The 20681-nt window shown below is 40.1% G+C and overlaps 1 protein-coding gene across 1 annotated transcript in view; it reads left to right on the forward strand.

Annotated features, from left to right (window-relative positions):
* Positions 1-20403, forward strand: part of xkr8.3 (XK related 8, tandem duplicate 3) — a 29971-nt gene extending 9568 nt beyond the window's left edge. The window contains exons 2-3 of the mRNA XM_016542666.1: positions 9778-9965; positions 19658-20403. Of these exons, the coding sequence (XP_016398152.1) occupies positions 9778-9965; positions 19658-20403 (934 nt within the window). The remainder of the gene's footprint in view (positions 1-9777; positions 9966-19657) is intronic.
* The last annotated feature ends 278 nt before the right edge of the window (positions 20404-20681 follow it).

Here is a 20681-nt window from a genome sequence, read left to right on the forward strand (position 1 = left end):
GGAGCTAAACTCTGCAGCGCATTGGCCCTCCAGGGCAAGATTTGAGGAACCCTGCTCTATAGGCTACATTATATAAAAAAGTATGCAATAGTTAAAATAAAAATATTTATTAAAGTTATCAAATGGATGCTGCCTTATGGGACAATTAGTCCTCTCTACATCTACATCTACATCTACCCCAACCCAAATACTTATCAAATAACTATTTTGGTGCTTTATTTTCACCTTTCCCGCGAATATTTTATTCATTTTATTGAAAATAAACGCATTTTGGATCAGCTATATGATGGGGAAAAATAAGATTAACGAAGTTGGTTAAAGCTGGATTTGAACTCGGATCAACTGTATCCAAGGTTGCTATTGTGCATTTAAGTTCCTACGCCACTGACGTGGACGAGAGATATGTGATTTTGACTGGCCCAACCGGGCATTGGTGGGTGGAATGAGTGTAAATAAAGCAAATTGCGCTACTGATGTGGATGTATGTGGTCATATTGTTGACTCAAATATTTTAATAAATTATACATTACTCAGATTCAAAATGTTTTTTTGTTTTTATTTCTTGTTTACTCAGACGGTGCCTTGTCAACAATGTTAAATAAACAATTTAAATATAATATATTTGCTATTTATTTATATATTTAATGCACTATATACATCCAGTCAAAATTACACAGCTGTCGTCCGCGTAAAAATTACATATCAATATTCCTATACTAAATATTAGATATTATTATGAAAATCTTGCTAATTATTACTACCATTATTGCACTTATTTGTTCATTCTATGTTGCCCCAAAAAAAACACATTAATATGCAAATTAGATACGGTTTATAGATACATTGTATATAATGGGAAAACGCTCTTATGGCCATTTTACACCCAAATTGCATAAAGAAAAATGGTTTATAAAAATAACTTTCATAACATAGTTGAGAATCATCTTTATATAAAGTTTGGTATAAAAAATTAAAATTGATTTGTGATTAAAACAAAAATCCCACTGTTTTTGCCTTTTCATGTCTATTCAAAATATTGGTGTCTCAGTGGCATTCCTCAGTAAGGCTGATCTGTGTCTATTTGTAGCCAACAGAGGGCAGTATGTTTTCAGTGCGGCCATTCTCTAAAAAGACAGCCAGCAACCACTACATAAACCACTACATTGCAATAGAATTTTAAAATGAAGAATTTTCATCCTACTCAAGACATTTTCATTCAGTGATAGTGGGAGACCATGGTTGGATGGGTTAATTTCAGTCATAATACTGCCACAAATTGTAGGATATATAAAAGTTTGCCCTCTGATTTTCATTGAGTTTATCAAGATATTAAAATTAATCGAACATATCGAGGTGAGGGAACTTGTAACCTTACTTTGCCAAAAGAAAAATGAACTATTTTCTAAACAATTATAATTTAAATAAAATAATGTTGAAGAAATATATATGAATATTATTTTAGGCTATCAATCATGGGAACCAGTTAAATTTTGATGTAAGACATGCAAGCCTGTGATAAATTGTTACATGGCAGACAAAATAATGTTTATCATGCCTTCATCATCTGTTTTGATGAATGAAGGCTACTTTTCAAAAGACTTATAAAGATTTAATTATTATTATTATTATTATTATTACTACTACCCTTGTCCCAGATCCAGACATTCCAATAATGAGAATTCATTATCTAAAATATGAGTTCTTACATGTTTTAAACTTTAATCCAAAATAATAATAAATCACTTTAATTGGCCTATTTATTAGATGAAAATTTTTTTTTTACCCCTCATATATTTTAGCTAAATAGCAAGGTAAATAGAGTAGTGTAACAGGTACAAAGTGTAACATATTTAGATATAAGTTTAGCATGTGCAGGATCATGATGCATCAGCCAATGCTTTATAGGAAATAAATATGCTAATTTAGTTATTATTACACAAAATGTTAAATATTAAAGGAGGGGTAAGATGACCCCTACTGGGGAAGTTGTTCCCCCACCTGAGGCAGCCTAACTTTATCAAGTGTTATTAATGTAAAATACTAAATCATATTTAAAATGTTATTTTGACAATTTAGCGAAGATGTTTGAAATGCACATCTAATTCATGGAAATATTAAATAATATTAAATAATAATAATAGCCTAATGTTAAATAATAAGCCCACTAATTACAATAAGTATTACATTTAAAAATAATAATAACACTATAACAACATGCCACTTGGGTGCTTAAGTGCCAATTCTGGTCTAATTTGATCTTTTTCCTTTAAAATAAAAACTATGATTTTATTGTGCTTCAAGAAACTTGTATTTGAACAGTTAGTAGGCGGATTAAATAAACTTGAGCGTGTTAAAATCATCCTGGCTAAAAGTGCCCATAGCTGAAGAGAAACAATAACAAGCTGAAACTCAAGTTTTTTTTTTTTTTTTACAAGCTGTGAAACCTCCGACCCTAGTGACGTAATGTAAAGAAAATGGCAGCGACCTCACCCAGTGGAAGGTAGTTTACACGTTTGTTTGCTTTGATCATTTGTTATTACACTGTAACCTGGAGCGCTCTCTTTGTTATAAAACAGCTGATTAATTTATATAGTGTTGAATTATTTTATTATTTTCATCAACAACAAAGAGAAACACGGCGTTATTATAAGCGGTCATAGACACGAATAATTTCCTAGGACAAACTCTAATCAGTTGTTTTAGTAATTCCGGTGTGATGGATCAGCTGGGGATCATGTTAACTGGGGATGTGCGCGTGCATGTGAGCCATTTTACGTCCCATTCCAGCAGATTCGTCAAAAGCGACTGCAAAGCTGTAATGAAAAGACGTTGGTACATTCTTAATGTTCTTAATAAATGTTGATGCAATTATTACGCTGTGTTGTTTCCTCAATACCTGTTTTAATGCATGCGACACAGTTTAAGTGTCATTTTAACATGATTTCACGCGGTGACATGGCTCACAAACCACGCCCACGTTATCTTGGCACATTCACTTCTATGGTAAATGGCAATCATTCAAATAAACATATATTTCAAGTGTAATTCATTTCTATATACACTGAGTGAAAATAGCATTATTTAGCAGTCTGTTCTGTGCAAATAGCGATAGATTTTATTTACACTATTTAAAAATAGCAGTATGTTTGCATTAAGTGTAGATAGATGCTATATATACTTAGTGGAAATAATGGCAGATACTCTATAGGCTACATTATTAAAAAAAAAATGCAATAGTTAAAATAAAAATATTTATTAAAGTTACCAAATGGATGCTGTCTTATGGGACAATTAGTCCTCTCTACACCTACCCCAACCCAAATACTTATCAAATAGCTATTTTGGTGCTTTATTTCCACCTTTCCCGCGAATGTTTTATTCATTTTATTGAAAATAAACGCATTTTGGATCAGCTATATGATGGGGAAAAATAAGATTAACGAAGTTGGTTAAAGCTGGATTTGAACTCGGATCAACTGTATCCAAGGTTGCTATTGTGCATTTAAGTTCCTACGCCACTGACGTGGACGAGAGATATGTGATTTTGACTGGCCCAACCGGGCATTGGTGGGTGGAATGAGTGTAAATAAAGCAAATTGCGCTACTGATGTGGATGTATGTGGTCATATTGTTGACTCAAATATTTTAATAAATTATACATTACTCAGATTCAAAATGTTTTTTTGTTTTTATTTCTTGTTTACTCAGACGGTGCCTTGTCAACAATGTTAAATAAACAATTTAAATATAATATATTTGCTATTTATTTATATATTTAATGTACCATATACATCCAGTCAAAATCACATATCTCTCGTCCACGTCAGTGGAGTAGGGACTTAAATGCACAATAGCAACTTACGGTTGATCCGAGTTCGAATCCAGCTTCAACCAACTTCGTTCATCTTATTTTCCCTCATCATATAGCTGATCCAAAATGCGTTTATTTTCAATAAAATTAATAAAACGTTCGCGGGAAAGGTGGAAATAAAGCTCCAAAATAGCTATTTGATAAGTATGTGGGTTGGGGTAGGTGTAGAGAGGACTAATTGTCCCATAAGACAGCATCCATTTGGTAACTTTAATAAATATTTTTATTTTAACTATTGCATTTTTTTTTTAATAATGTAGCCTATAGAGTATCTGCCATTATTTCCACTAAGTATAAATAGCATCTATCTACACTTAAATGCAAACATACTGCTATTTTTAAATAGCATAAATAAAATCGATCGCTATTTGCACTTAGTGTAAATAACAGACTGCTAAATAACGCTATTTTCACTCAGTGTATATAGAAGTGAATTACACTTGAAATACGTTTATTTGAGTGATTGTCATTTTCCATAGAAGTGAATGCGCCAAGATAATGTGGGCGTGGTTTGTGAACCATATCACCACGTGAAATCATGTTAAAATGACACTTAAACTGTGTCGCATGCATTAAAAAAGGTATTGAGGAAACAACACAGCGCAATAATTGCATCAACATTTATTAAGAACATTAAGAATGTACCAACGTCTTTTCATTACAGCTTTGCAGTCGCTTTTGACGAATCTGGAATGGGACGTAAAATAGCTCACATGCACGCACACATCCCCAGTTAACACGATCCCCAGTTGATCCATAACACCGGCATGCAACAGCTTGTAGTGTATAGTGACTTTTGTTATGTAGCCTAGTTAGTGAGCTGATTTTCTTTCTTTTGAATGAAAATTTTTAGTCAAAGCATGCAAATCCTTAGATTTCCATCCTTAAATGCAAATGCTTAGATCTAGTGCCTACTAACCACAAAGGATTGTGGCAGTATCAAAATTATCAAAAAAATGGTAATGCCATAGTTCAGTGTCCAGAACAAGGTGACCACATATGTTGTTGACATTTCCCCCGATTTCCTAATACTTGTGTTGCTCTGTTTATGTCACACTGATATATTAATTTAAAGCATTGTGACACACTCAAAAATGAAAATCATCATTATTTACTCATCTAAAAGATATTTTGAAGAATGTTGGCAACCAAACAGTTTCAGTCAGGGCCGGAGTGGGACTCATTTTCAGCCCTGTAGTTTCATGCCTTAGACCGGCCCACTTTTCTTTTTTTTGTACTGGCTTTTCAGTGCCACCTTTTGCGCTTTCTATTATGCATTTTCTTTGATCTATAATTATTTTGCTCGCATATGTGCAACACTGTAAATATATTTACCTTTTTTTAAAATATTCCATTAAACCTGCTGAGATACAAAGAGCGTGAACTGAAATTCTCTGTTCCACGCGCATGTCCGAGAAACTCATGAATATTCATGTATGCTCCGCCCACTGAAACAGAAAATCTCGGAAACCGAAAATCTCGTAACACCGGCCCACCGGGAATCCTCCCGGTGCTCCCGATTAGCCAATCCGGGCCTGGTTTCAGTTCCCAGTGGCTTCCAAAAAAATACAATGGAAGTCGATGTTAATGGAAACGGTTTGGTTACCAAAATTCTTTTTTTATGTTCTAGAAAAAAAGAAATTCATACAGGTTTGGAATGACACTAGGGTGTGTACATGACCTAATTTTCATTATTTTGGGGTGAACTCAAATAGACCATTAAAAGCTCACTGTTCATGTGTAACATGTCAAATAATCTCATTATCAAATAATAATTCCGTTTTTTTTAGGTAGGCCTAGTAGTTCAGCACTTGGTGGTTTGTGTGTGCATGGATTTGGATGTACATGATGTTGTATGTTCAGAGTTTTGCAATATGTTTCAGATTTAATGCAAGTATCCCTGAAAACAACTGAAACCAGCCTAGATTCAAGATTTTATTTGTCACATACAATGTATATACATATACAACAAACAGTGAAATGTACTAGCATATGATCTGGCATACTCTTTCGATTGTGCAATAAAAGAGATAATGCAAAGTATTTAAAAACACACACACACATATATATACAGTATATATATATATATATATATATTAAACCAGAACTGGAAGTGTGCAGAGATTGAAACTAACTAACAGTGTGCAGGGAGGATGAGTTGCATAGATTAATTCAACATAAAGTGCAGAGTGTTACTTATGGAGTGAAAACAGTCTCAATACCTTTGACTAATACGTACAAAAGAGCCACACACGTGTACAGCAATCCATAAATGCGTGCAAGAGATCCACACTCACATTTGTAAATGCACGGATCTATATAAACAATGTCTTTACTCAAAATACAATCCCCAAATTGACTATTCATGCTTGTAATTCCATGCAGAAAACCAATGTCCATTAAATATCTACACACTTGTATGTATGGATACTTTTGAGACTGTTGTGCTGCGCCCTTGATTCACAAATACAAACGAGCCAATCTGTCCATACATACCTCTGACATTAGACAATGATATAATATGTGATAGGGTGTCTTCCTCAAGAGGGCGCTTGCCGGCCTTCAAGCTGAATCTCCCTTATAGTTCTGCATTATATCTCAGGATGTTTTCTAAAATTACCGAGACAGTGGACTCGAGACCATATAATATTATGTAAACTTTCACTAAATATATTTTTTTATAAATGTAAATATAGAGTAAATCCAAGCCTGAATATGGCTGTTATGTAAATAACCTCATCAATGCTTTTTTAAATGTGTTTCTTAATCTAATGTTCAATCAAAACATTTTTACTCCATATTTACTTGCTCTTGAGGAAGACACCATATTGCACGTTATATCATTGTCTAACGCCAGAGGTATGTATGGACAGATTGGCTTGTTTGTGTTTGTGAATCAAGGCTGCGGAACAACAGTCTCAAAAGTATCCATACATATAACAGTGTATAACATATAATAGTGCAGACATTTAACGGACATTGATTTTCTGCAAGGCATTACAAGCATGAATAGACCATTTGTGGATTGTATTTTGAGTAAAGATGTTTATATAGACGCGTGCATTTATGAATAGAGCATGTGTGGATTATTGTGCTCGCGTGTGGATCTCTTGTGCACATTTGTGGATTGCCGTGCACGTGTGTGGATCTTTTGTGCGTATTTGTTGAAGGTATTGAGACTGTTTTCACTCCATAGTTACTGAGTAATTCTACACCACCAAAGCCCCTAAAGTGCAGTTTGTTTGACTTTTTATGTCTATGTTTAGAAGTCTGATGGCCTGAGGGAAGAAGCTCTTCCTGAGCCTCTCCATTCTAGCCATTAGGCTGTGGAATCGTCTGCCTGATTGTAGCAGATTGAACAGTGAATTCCCTGGGTGGGTGCAGTCTTTGAGGATCTTAACAGCCCTAGCTTTGCATCGCCTGATGTGGATGTGATGCAGAGAAGGGAGATCAGTTCTGGAGATACGCTCAGTCCTGGATTGATCAGTTCCCATACCACAATGAAATGCACAGTATACTTTGTATAGCCCCGATATAGTACATTTTCAGGATCACAGGGGAAACCTTTAATTTTCTCAGATGGCACAGAGTTGTCTGGCTTTTTTTTTTTTTTGGACATGAATGTGATGAGTCCAGGTCAGATCCTCAGTGATGTGCACACCGAGGTATTTGAAGCTGCTCGCTCTCTCCACTGGGGTGGGGTGAGTGGAGTGTAAATCCGCAGCTGCCGCCTCCTGAAGTCCACAACCAGCTCCTTGATTTTGCTGACATTCAGAGAGAGACCGATGCCAGTTTCTCCACCTCATCAAGGTAGGCAGAGATAAGGCCCATCACCACTGTATCATCCACAAACTTGATGATAGAAGTGGAGCTGTGAAAGGCCACACAGTCATAGAGGGAGTAGAGCAGGGGACTCAAAACGCATCCCTTTAGGGGGTCCTGTACTCAGGGTGATGATGTTGGAGGTGGTTTGGCCCACCCTCACTACCTGAGGTCTGCATAAAAGAAAGTCCAGAACCCATTCACAGAGGTGGGCATTTGTCCTCCGATAAGGTGATCGTGCGCTTGTCACTGACGTGATGTGCACACCGAGGTATTTGAAGCTGCTCGCTCTCTCCACTGGGGTGGGGTGAGTGGAGTGTAAATCCGCAGCTGCCGCCTCCTGAAGTCCAGAACCAGCTCCTTGATTTTGCTGACATTCAGAGAGAGACCGATGTCAGTTTCTCCACCTCATCAAGGTAGGCAGAGATAAGGCCCATCACCACTGTATCATCCACAAACTTGATGATAGAAGTGGAGCTGTGAAAGGCCACACAGTCATAGAGGGAGTAGAGCAGGGGACTCAAAACGCATCCCTTTAGGGGGTCCTGTACTCAGGGTGATGATGTTGGAGGTGGTTTGGCCCACCCTCACTACCTGAGGTCTGCATAAAAGAAAGTCCAGAACCCATTCACAGAGGTGGGCATTTGTCCTCCGATAAGGTGATCGTGCGCTTGTCACTGACACGGCTGTTCCTGTCCTCAGTGCATTTCGACAGACTGTTGGTAATGCCAGAGTGTTTTGCCTCGAAGCGCGCATAAAAGGTGTTCAGCTCATTGGCTAAAGAAGAGTTAGCTCTCACCAGTGTTTAACCCTTGAATGTGTTGGTAAAATTTTGTTTAGACAGACTCTCTAAGTGCATCATGGAGCTTAGAAAGAATGAAAGAAACCCATTCAGGTTTAAAACAAATTGAGAGTAAGTAAATGATGACAGAATTTTCATTTTTGGGTTATCTTTCGGTTTAATGTTAATAAAACAAACAAACGAAAAAAAAAAACACAGAGAAAAATCACTCACTGCTCTTGACTGAAGAATTTTAATACATTTGCTTTAATGAGAATCAATGTATAATTGATGTTTATAGTGTATATAGCATTTTGTTAATTCAGTTCAATTCTTGAATTCTACTGCTAAATACACCTACTGTACCTGAAAAATAAAGCACTGTTTGTTTTATTTATATATTATGTGTATTTGTAATGTATATCTTTGCTCTTATTTTCTAATAACAAAGATAAAATAATGACAAAGATAGCACTGTTTGTTTTATATATATATTATGTGTATTTGTAATGTGTATCTTTGTTCACATTTTTTAATAACAAAGATAAAATAATGACAAAGATTTTTATCTTCGCCCACTTTGGCCTAAATGTATTCTTTTTTCAATTTTATATTTTGTTACCTTGTAAGGCTTTGTTTTTAAAATAGGGAAATTAGTTTGGCTGTACTGCTCAGACAACTGGCAAAATAGTAAAACCAACATGACAAAGAATCGTAATAAAATCATGAATCGTTGATATTCCTGAAAAAAATAGTGATATGATATTTTTACCACCCCTAAGCTGTAAGTAAAAAATAAAAACACAGTCCAAGCGGAGCGACCAGGACAGCGTCCGAACACGGCAGCGCCATCTCTATTGCTTAAGCTTGTTGGCTGGTTTTAGCAGGTCTCCCAGCCTCGCCATAGCTGGTTTAGCAGGCTGGTTTTAGAGGGGTTTTGACCACTTCTTTAGCTGGTCAGGCTGGGAGACCAGTTGGCAAACCAGCTAAAACCAGCTGAGCACCAGCCTGACTATCTTAAACCAGATCTGTGCAGCTTAAACCAGCTAAGACTAGCTAAACGGCATAGGCTGTTTTTTTTTTCTCCAGTGTGGTTAGAAGGCAGAGCTATCATAGACAGCTGGATACTTCAGAAAAAATACTATGGTATTGTTTTAAAACCATGGTATTACTATTGTGTCATGTACACAAAAAAAAATAAAAAATCAAAGCACTGCAGTACCATGGTACTGTTTGTTTGGGTCAAAATGCTGTTGTGAATCTCCATATTTAGATCATATCTTTTTCTTTTCTCTTTCCATAGGCACATATCAGCTATCTGGCAGGGTTTTTGTGTGTGGTGGCGAGAGGGCTGTGGGTCTGAGTATGCAGTTTATCTGACCCATGACCTCAGCATGCTGCGGCTCATTGAGACTTTCTGTGAGAGCGTGCCACAGCTCACCCTCATGATGTACATCATGCTGCACAGCAACCATGCAAGACTGGTCCAGTGTGGGTAACCACTTCTGTTCTAATGATGCTTCTAACCAATTCACTATAAAACATATGGCATCCAATCAGCTCAAAAGATGACCGTCCGCATGAGATTCATCCATTGTTTGTTAATACCGTAATTTACATGAAAACCAAAAAAGCTAAGCAAAACTTCCTCCAAATTATGCTCCATTTCCTCTTGACAGTTTGTGGTAAAAAGCATTCCCTCTTAGCTGTAAGTCAATTTTCATCCAGTCTGATCTGAGAACATTGACTCACAGGAAATTCAGAAATGTGTGGTTATCTGACCCACTTACATGGACATTTACAGGTTCAAGATTTTACATTGGAAATCAAAAACCGTACCAATCTACCTCATGTATGTAGTGTGGGGGGATGCAAGAAATAAAAAATGTCAGGGTGACAGTTGTCCTACTATCATAATGAATATCACAATGAAGAACAAAAGCCTCATTAAAAAAGGAATTCTTGAAATAAAAACCTTAAAGGGGTCATATGATGTTGCTAAAAAGAACATTATTTTGTGTATTTGGTGTAATGAAATGTGTTTATGCGGTTTAAGGTTAAAAAAACACATTATTTTCCACATACTGTACATTATTGGGTCTCCTCTATGCCCCGCCTTTCTGAAAAGCGTCGATTTTTACAAAGCTCATCGGCCTGAAAAGCGAGGTGTTTTGGATTTGAGACTTTAGTCTTTGTAACTTTACAGATTTTCTTTATGCACCAAGAGCTTGTAACACTCCAAAGAGAAAGGAAAAATTGAAATCGCATCATATGACCCCTTTAAGAAGTTTAGCAGATTATTTTATTATTTTATTATTATAAAATTATTTTAATAAAACTGCCTCACTGCATAATAGTATTTGAAATACATGAGTAAATTAGTATTAGTAGCAATACAAATTGAACTTAAACTTAAATTTGTACTTAAACTTATTTTTAAATTGAATTCAGTTTTGAATTCAGAAAATGTTCAAGTTTTTTCATCTAATATTTATATTTCATTTTATTTCAAGTTAAGTCAAATTTATTTGTAGAGCGCTTTTCACAATACACATTGTTTCAAAGCATTTTTACATAAAATTTGTGATGTTCATGTTTATATGTTAATATCTTCATGCCTTAAAGTCACATTTAGCAGATTAGAGCTGGCCGATAATATAGTTAAATTTTGCCATGATGCAAGCAATCAAAGCTGATTTTTTTTTCATATATCAGCGATATCATATATAGGATAGGCCTATATATTGCTCTACATCAGAATATGCATGTATGTGTAAACAATTTGGACTTTATATAAAGAGTTGGGTGATCAGGTTTATTTCAGTTAACAATAACAACACTTTTACAGCACATGCTATCTATGACCCAGCATTAGAAAACCACTGATTTAAATGAAAGTAAAAGCAACGTACTCTGTTACTAATGTAACCTCGGTTCCCTGATATATGGGAATGAGTACTGCGTCGCTAGAAGCTATGGGAAAAAGTAATTTTTTCTCCAATACTGAAACCTTTTTTTAAATAACGCAGTGTAACTGCACGACCATAGTTCGTGCAGTGAAATAAAATGAACCAATGGCGAGTCAGCGGAGCTGCTCAAGCCTATGGCCACAAAACCTCAATATGGGTGGGGCCATCTGGCTATATAAGTGGGCATTCTGGCATAGGATCCTCAGGGTACTTCGACTGAAGCAACGACACTGAGTCGTGCAGCTCCATAGCACAGCTAGCAACGTAACGGAGTACCTTCTCTTTCGATACTACACTTGTACTGCGTCGCTAGAAGCTATTGGAACCAGTACAATCACACCTTGCTATGGAGAGGAACGACTGAAATGTGAACTTTCATTAAGCACCCAAGGACAAGTATAATAGGGTAAGCCCTTCAAGTGGCAACGGGCCAAACTCACAGAGGTCTTGCCCAGCCTGGGTAATCGTTCCAAGATAAACTCGTACAGCCTTGGCACCTAGGGAGGGCCGAGAGGGTACAAGAAGTAAAGCAATTCTGGCGAGTTTGAGCGTGTACGGCCAAACCCAACTCAGAGCTAGTCCCGCCCTCTGGCAGGTGCATGCCAACTATGCAGAAAGGACCCTAGCCTGTAAGGCAGGGACATCCAGGTTGTAAAACCTAGCAAATGTGGACAGTGAGGTGGAGTGGGCTCGTACTCCAATGGGGCGTTGTAGGCCCAAGAAGAGTATGCTAGCGTAATAGCGTCAACTATCCACCGGGAAAGTCTCTGCTTCGTGTCTGGTTGACCTTTGGTGCGGCCACCGAATTAAATAAAGAGCTGTTCTGACTGCCTAAACGGGGCGGAGTGCTCAATGTAAATTCAGAGAGTGCAGAGAGTGTAATGACCTGTGCTCTGAACAGAGTGGAGAGCACTTTAGGTACATAACCATGCCTTGGCTTCAGGACGAACTTAGAGTCACTTGGCCCGAACTCAAGGCAGGAACAGCTCACAGAGAGCACATGCAAGTCTCCCACTTGCTTGACCGATGCTAAAGCCAGTAGCTGAGTGGTTTTCAGCGACAGGAGCCGAAGGTCGGTTGACTGTAGCGGCTCAAAAGGGAGGGCTCTTAAGAGCTCCCAGAACAGTGGGAAGATCCCATGTAGGGACGGTAAAGGAACGAGGTGGGTTCAGCCTCCTGGACCCCTTCAGAAAGTGGACAACTAAGTTGTTCCTGCATAGAGACGCATTTAAGGGCATAGAGACGTCTCGTAGACGGGGCTCTAGCCTGAGAAACTGTATTTAAAATGCTCTCGGGGAGGTCTGCAGGCACCCATTGAGAGGCCATAGGTGCAGAGCCCACAGCTCTGAATGGGCCACAGGGCTGCAACAAGCAGCCAAGACGGCTCCGAGAACCAATGTTGGTTCCTCCAGAGCGGGGCCACTAGGAGAACCTTCTGTTCTTGCTCCCTGATTTGCCTGATTACCTGAGGGATCAGGGCGATCGGGGGAAGAGCGTAAAGGAGGAGGTTGGGCCAGTCGTGGGCCAACGCATCCTTGTTCTTCGAAAAATAAGTTGGGCAAAGAGAGTTGTCTTCTAAGGCGAAGAGGTCGACCTCTGCCTTCCCAAAGATCTCTCAGATTCTCTGAACCGTTTGCAGATGGATCATCCACTCCTCTGAGGGGATGTTGCTCCGAGACAGCTTGTCTGCTCCTTGGTTCAACTTGCCTGGCACATGCTTTGTTCTCAGCGAACGCAAGTTGAGCTGAGCCCATTACAAGAGGTGCTCCACCAGAATGAAGAGGCGCTTCGAGGTGAGCCCTCCCTGGCGATTTATATAGGACACCACTGTCATGCTGTCCGAGTGGACTAGAACGTGGCGACCCTTTAGGTCTGGCGAGAAGGTCTGAAGGCCCCGACACACTGCTGTAGGGACTTTGTTCTTTAAGCCCAATATCCTGCAGAATCACCACATTCTAGAAGAATCTAAAGATTCTCCCTCCTAACCATTAGCGAGTCGTTAAACTGATCAATGGTTAGCCAAGGTGCCCAATTGTCTTGACCAGTTCCTGTCCCACTCTGCTTATCTTCTCAAGAGATGCATAAAGCAGTGATAGACTTAATCCAATCAGGAGGAGAAAGAACTCCCTTTTGTTTGAGAAGCATGTCAGCCACAAATGGTTGCTTGTCACCCATGATTGCTTTGCATAAATCCACGTAAAGACACAGGAAGAGGGTGATTAATGGGACACTCTCCAAGCCTGCAAAAACAAAGGATCTAAGGAACAGTGATAACGTTTAACCCGAGCAACAGATGGCCCGTGGTACCCATGACCATTTACGCATAAATTGATAATCGAATAAACAAGAGGAAGACAGATCTACATTGACACGTTTGAGCAGGAACCTCACCAGATCTCCACAGCGTGACACTTTCTTGACCTCAGGACATTTGCCCCTTCTTCTCTACACATTCCAGATGTAGTCTCTCAAACAAAAGAACACATGAACTCGATGATTTTTAAAAGACTAACAGTTATTACCATTGCTACTAGAACAAATGTATTAACAAATAATGTGTTTTATGTCTTTTATATGCTTGATGTGTTTTTGTAACCTATGAAGTTAATTGACATTTGATGTTGAACGAAAGCTTGTTTTATTTCCAGAATGATGACGTGAATGAAAAGTTGGTATTATATACAGTGTTCGTAGTACAACACTTTATTGAAGTTATTAACAAAACTTGCAGAGATATTCCCCACATGGAAGGCTAAGCATCATGTTAATTTATGCACGAAAAAGAAACCATATGGGGCATGGCCCTGCCCTGCAGCAAATATCTGATTGGAACAACGATCTGTGGTTAGGGTTAGGTTAGTACTCAGTCGGCCCGCTTAAAACCCAATGTCACGAACTGATTCAGTGCTCTTTTGCCTTTGTTTGATTGCGCTCCAGCCTGCGCTCACTCACCGCACCATCACGCGATTCGGTCATCCAGAACTCTCAAACACTCTGTGAAGCTTCGTGACCCTGTCGAAATCTTCAAAGTCTAAGCCGTTCAATGCAGACTCTCAGAAGAACTTCGAGCACATCACCCTACGTAACCAAGCAACCATCCATTCACCGTTGAAGTGAATCCCAAAGACGTCATCCAAGGAAGATCGCCAACCAATCAGAAGCACCATGTTTCTGTCTGCTAAGACAAGCCAACGAGGAAAACCCTGTTTTCAGCCAAAACGCAAGTAAACAAACAAAATCTTCTTCTCGCTGGGAACTGGTGCTGTTAAATCTATCTTAAGCAACTAAAGATAAGCCAAATCTCTGCTTTTGTGATTTTCTTGGGTGCGATTTAAGAGCTAGTAGCAAATACTATACTTTTGGGACTTCAGTCAAACTCAGTAACTCTCATCCTCTGAACTATGTGTGTGTGTGTGTGTGTGTGTCTGTGTGCTGTTAGTAGTTTAGTTCATGTATTATTAGAGTAGCTCAAATAAATTATTGTTCCATTGCAAAGAAGCAGTGTCTTGTGTTGTGTATTTATAAAGCTAAAATTTTGCCCAGATCTTGTTACCTAGCTCATAGGAAAAAATTTTTTTTAACGATTTTGAATCATATTTGACCAAGTGACTTCAAAGCTTTGGATTCGATTCCCTTTGAACTTGAACTAATTCTTACACTAGCATTTCCATGCCGTTGATGTGTCGCCGACCTTCCTCTTTCGACCACAGGCCGAAAGCCAGTTTGCCATCGCACATGAGGCCCAGCATCTTCTGAAATGTCTTGAGAGGGCGAGAGGCTCCAACTCTGAAGGAGGCCACGAGCCGCTGTATGGCCAGTGCACATTCTGGCGCGAGTCGAAAACTGCTCTCAGGAATGATATCCATTGACTGGGGGACGTTGGCTGAATCGCGGGGATCTTCGAGAAAATTGGATTGAGTAACTTCGTTTTATTATCCCCAAAACCCAGTCTGACACTCTGGGGATGGCCTGCCAGGCCTCGGCCCACATGACAAGAGGGTTGGACTGGTTTAAGTAGTGAGTCGCCATGAGGGGACTCGGCACTCGTGGGTTCGAGGATGGGGTGTAGGTCGCCATCCTTTTTGGGGATGAGAAAGTAACGGTTGTAGAAGCCTGACTCACTCTGAACTGGAGGAACCGTTTCTACGGCTCCTTTGCCAGTAAATTCATCACCCTAGAGTGCAGGACGCCAAGGTGGGAACCACACCACTGAATCGCGGGGGTCTTTGAGAGAATTAAAGTGAGTAACCTCGTTTTATTATCCCCCAAACCCAACCTGACACTCCAGGGATGGCCTGCCAGGCCTCGGCCCGTGTGGCAAGCAGTTGGATTGACTCGAGTGGTAGGTCACCATGCGGGGACTTGATACTCATGAGTGGAAGAGAAAGTTAGCTCTCTTGTTAGACCGCTGTCACAGCGGTAGACTGCTTGGGCACATGCTAATGAAAAGGACATGCCCAGCTCGAATAGAATATCCATTGCCCAGTGTTGAACGGAGGAATGGAGAACAAGAGCGAGCTTTCTTTGAGGGAGTTCCAGCCTGGCGAGAACTGATCCTCTCAAAAAATGCTTTGCTAGGCTCAATGCTCTCACAGCGAGAGCAGTCAGCCTCCGTGAGCGTGGCCTCAGCATGGGCGTGGCCCAGATGCATCTAATTCTGAAGCTGTCAGTGATAATAGACATTAGTGACAGCCAGTGTTGGGCAAGTTACTTCCAAAATGTAATACATTGTATATTACTTATTACTGTCTTTTGAAAGTATTTAGTTACATTACAATATTGCTGTCTCTGAATTGTAATGTGTTACACTACATTTGAGTTATTTTGAGTTACTTTCACTTTCAAGCACAAACCGCAATTACATTCAGAAATTATAGTGGTTAATAAAGCGGAATGTTATAAGCCCTAATGTACAAACAATAAACACAACAGCTAGCCTATAGGCTATTTTAGTTCTCCTCACTCCACAACAAATCCTTTAAATTTAACGGTATTCAGAACAAAATAAATGAAAAATATAAGTTGCTAAACAAGTCAAAACTAATTAATTTAAAACGAAACTGAAAGCAAACGCATTAGTTCTCATGCAGCCTACCTCTTTCATTCGACACGAATCCAAATGTTTCCATATTCACGATGTATTTGATTGCTAAACTATTATTTATTATGTAAACCAGGCTTTGTACTTAACGCGGATTGTACTATGGATTATTTTAATCAACGAGTGTATCTATATGTTTGGTTGACTGTATATTATTCTGATAATGAACAGGCCGCAATGTTTGCAGTGCCGAATTGTGTGTGTGTGAGGCGCCTTCGAGATCGAGCAGCGGAAAATACTCCGTAATTTTTGATCATATAGATCATTCAAAACTGCAATGTGTTGACTTTTATTTTAGGATGCGCTTTCTTTCATCTCGGTGTCCTTTCTGTGAATTTGTTTGTAGAGCAGCAGCATATACACATTTCCTTTCGTTTTGTTAATCTGTTCATTATTTAAGTCAAATATATTTCGCATAATTATTCTTTTTATATATAGACTATAATTTAATAAAAACTGATTTTGTTATTTTTAGTTAAACTTAATTTCTGTTGCTTGTCTGTGCTCATCTGCCACATTCTTTCTCTCCTCCGACCCTACAGCTCTCGCGGTTAGTGTTTGTGGCACCAGTCCCGGTGTTTCTTCAGTTACTCGTGCTATTTCTCGATTTTGAGAGTTTGATGTCACACATAGATTGCACTTGACTATGCCTTCTTCTCAATTTCTCTGCTGAACTGAAAATAACATGGAGTGTGTCTGTGTCACAGATGTAGAATCCCTCTCTGCAGTCATCTCAACCATGGAATTCCAGCAGGAAATAGACAAACTATTTTACCCGGGGAATTTTTTCTCTGATGCTGTTTTGCGGTGTTAGTAAATTCACCACTTAATTTTGAGTTAAAATATGTTGTTGTAATATGCGCTACTGAGATTTTAACGAGTATAATATTACCAAAATTTTATTAGTAATGCGTTATATTACTGCATTACAGGAAAAAGTAATATTCTACTTTAATCTCTACTTTTGTAACGCGTTATTCCCAACACTGGTGACAGCATTCTCTTCCAATCTGCCTAAGGCCTGGGACACACTAGATGATTTTCAAATCTTAAACGATTTTAAAACCATGGAAGACCATAGACATGAAGACAGTTCAACCGATTTTTAACCTTATAATCCTCTGAACGCACACACTAGACGATTCGACCAGACTGCGAGACCACACACTTGATGATTGTAGGAACGATTTCACAGTGACACGTGATCTCATGGACACTCATGAGATCAAACGTGACTAGAGAAGAAAAACAAATAGAGGACAATCAACATTGTCAGCTGTCTCTTCTGGCGCGCGTTCTGTTTCACAGTGAAAAACAAAGTATAAAAAAAGAATATGGGTGATGTTCTCTGCTTTCATGGCATGTTTGTGGCTGCCAAGTTTCTGCTATAGAAGCACGCAACATCCGATAGGTGACGCTTGCTCGCTCTCATAGGCTATCGCGGGTATCACGTCAGAGGCAGCCCGATCAAGAGTCAAAGAGTCAAGAGACATGTTTGATATTTACGATTTGAGTTCGGGGACGCTCAGTCTCGATCGGGAGCAGATAAATAATCGTAATGACACCACACTAGAGGATTTTTTGGACAAAAAATAGTTTGCGACAAGCTGCGAATCGGTGTGCAGCCAGCCTAAAAAGATCAAAACCGCTCGTTAGAAGAGGGGTATTGCTGAACCTTGAGTGTAAACACACCGGCAGATCAAAGGTGCTGTGCGCATGCTCGTAGCAGACAAGGGGAGGGGCGAAGCTGCCTTCATTGAAGAAGGTGAACCGCGAGTGAAGCAGAGCGAGACACAACTCTCGTATTGAGAGCAGTCTGTCTCAGTGAGCACAGCCTTAGCGTAGGGGCGGCCCAAGTGGTGCACTCAAATTCGAAGCTGTCAGCGATATTGAAATCATTGGTGACAGCATTCTGCTCTGATCCTCTTAGAAGGATTGAGCTGCTCGACAAACGAAAGGCGCTGATCCTCACGTGTAAACACACTGGCAGATCAAAGAGCTGTGTGGAGAGTGAAGCACGCGGGGGCTGTGCCGGCGTGAAATCACTCAAGCCTGATCGCTCAGCCCTGCGAGTTCGCTGTTTCTTTCTCCAAGGTAACTGGGTGGAGAGAAACATGAGAGCGGTAGAGGCGGGGCCGCCTTCATTGAAGAAGGGGGTCCATGAGTGAAACAGGAGCAGACTGCTTTAGCAATGAAAGCAGCCCATCTCGGTGAGCGCAGCCTCAGCGGAGTGAAGCCGTCAGCGATACAGAATCATTGGTGACGGCATTCTACTCCGATCCGCCTAGAAGGATTCAGCCACTCGATGTGATGAGGGGCGCTGATCCTCACTTGTAAAACACACCGGCGGATCAAAGTGCAGCGGGGAGAGCGAGCATGCGAGCTCTCTGCCAGCGTGAGATTGCTCAGACCCGGTTGCTTAGCTCCCTGACTCCACTGTTTCGCTCTCAGAGATTGCTGAGAGAAAAGAAACGGGAGAGCGGGGCTGCCTTCATTGAAGAAGGCGGACCACAAGCGGAGAAGAGCGAGACTCATGCTCTCAGTGAGAGCATTCAGTCTCGGTGAGCGTGCGGTGCTGCCTAGACAGGCGACACACTCACTTCCCTTCTGCATCATGCAGGGTTTTCTGCATGAGCCACACTCGCAATGCGACATTTGCAACAACGTCGCTAGGAAAAATTGCTCTTTTTAGAACTCGCCGGATGGCGGCAGGGGATGTGCTGAGAGCTGTGCGGACGCTGAGTCAGCTTAATTCCGTTGCGAGGCGTGTCACCGGCGAGCGGCTTCAAGTTTCATGATGATCGTTGTCGCTGAAGGAGAAGAAATCTGAGGATCCTATGCCAGAATGCCTGCTTATATAGCCAGATGGCCCCGCCCATATTGGTGGGCTCTGGCGGGCTTCGTGGCCATAGGCTCGTGCAGCTCCGCTGACTCACCATTGGTTTGTTTTATTTCACTGTTCAAGCCATGGCCGTGCAGTTACACTGCGTAATTAAAAAAAGGCTTCAGTACTGGAGAAAAAAAAGGACTTTTTCCCATAGCGTCTAGCTATGCAGTACGAGTGTAATATCGAAAGGGAACTGAAATATGACACTGATGTCTCTGTTCTGCAGATGTGAATGTGGGCGCCTCCACTACTTCTATAGCGTGGATGGTGGTGGATTATCATCGGTCGCTTCGTTCATTTCTGCCTGACAAGGACAATCAAGGTTGGTTGTCATCTGTGGTCTACTTCTTCTGGAACCTTTTTCTGATTGGCCCACGTGTGGCTGCGGTTGCTCTCTTTGCCTCTGTGTTGCACTGCTACATCGCTGCTCACTTCCTGTCTCTGTGGCCCGTCTTTGTGACATGGGCCTGGATGCAGAACACTAATTTCATGGACAGCCCAGCAGGGGAATGGCTCTACCGGGCCACTGTAGGGCTCATCTGGTACTTCAGCTGGTTCAATGTGGCTGAAGGACACACCAGAGGCAGGAGTCTGATCTACCACACATTTTTAATCATAGACACCAGCATCCTGTTGGCCACATGGTGGTTGTACCGCGATGCAGAGATGACCCAGTCGTACGCCTTCATTCTGATAATCTCCATCCCACTTTGTTATGTCTTGGGCCTGTTGATAAAAGTTCTCTACTATTGCTGTTTTCACCCCAAACTGTGGAGGCCAACAGATTTGGGAAAAGTTACATATGATGTAACGGATGGAGTGGAGCCGCCTGTGGATATTCAGGCCGACAATGCTTCTGTTCAAACCATTAACAAGAGGATGGGCCGACATGCTGCTAACTTCTACACAACAAACACCTTGTCTGCAATTAAAACAAATGAATGTGAAGCAACTAATTCATCAGTACTGTAAAAATCAATGGTATGTAGCTTGTTTAACTGTTACAATTATAAATATATATAAAACAATTTTTTGGATAATGTTACTGTTAAACTAAAGTCGATAATTTTGCTTCTATTAAAGGAATAACTCACCCAAAATGAAAATTACCATGTTTTGCTCATCATCATGACTTTCCACACCCGTATGACTTTTCTGTTTAGTCAATGGATCACAAAAGGAGATGTTGGACAAAACAACATAAAAGAGTCACTTTAAAAGAGTAAAAGTGGTTTGTTGCAACACATGCA

This window comes from Sinocyclocheilus rhinocerous, unplaced genomic scaffold, assembly GCF_001515625.1.
Source record: "Sinocyclocheilus rhinocerous isolate Xijiao unplaced genomic scaffold, SAMN03320098_v1.1 scaffold429, whole genome shotgun sequence".
Classification (NCBI taxonomy): Eukaryota; Metazoa; Chordata; class Actinopteri; order Cypriniformes; family Cyprinidae; genus Sinocyclocheilus; species Sinocyclocheilus rhinocerous.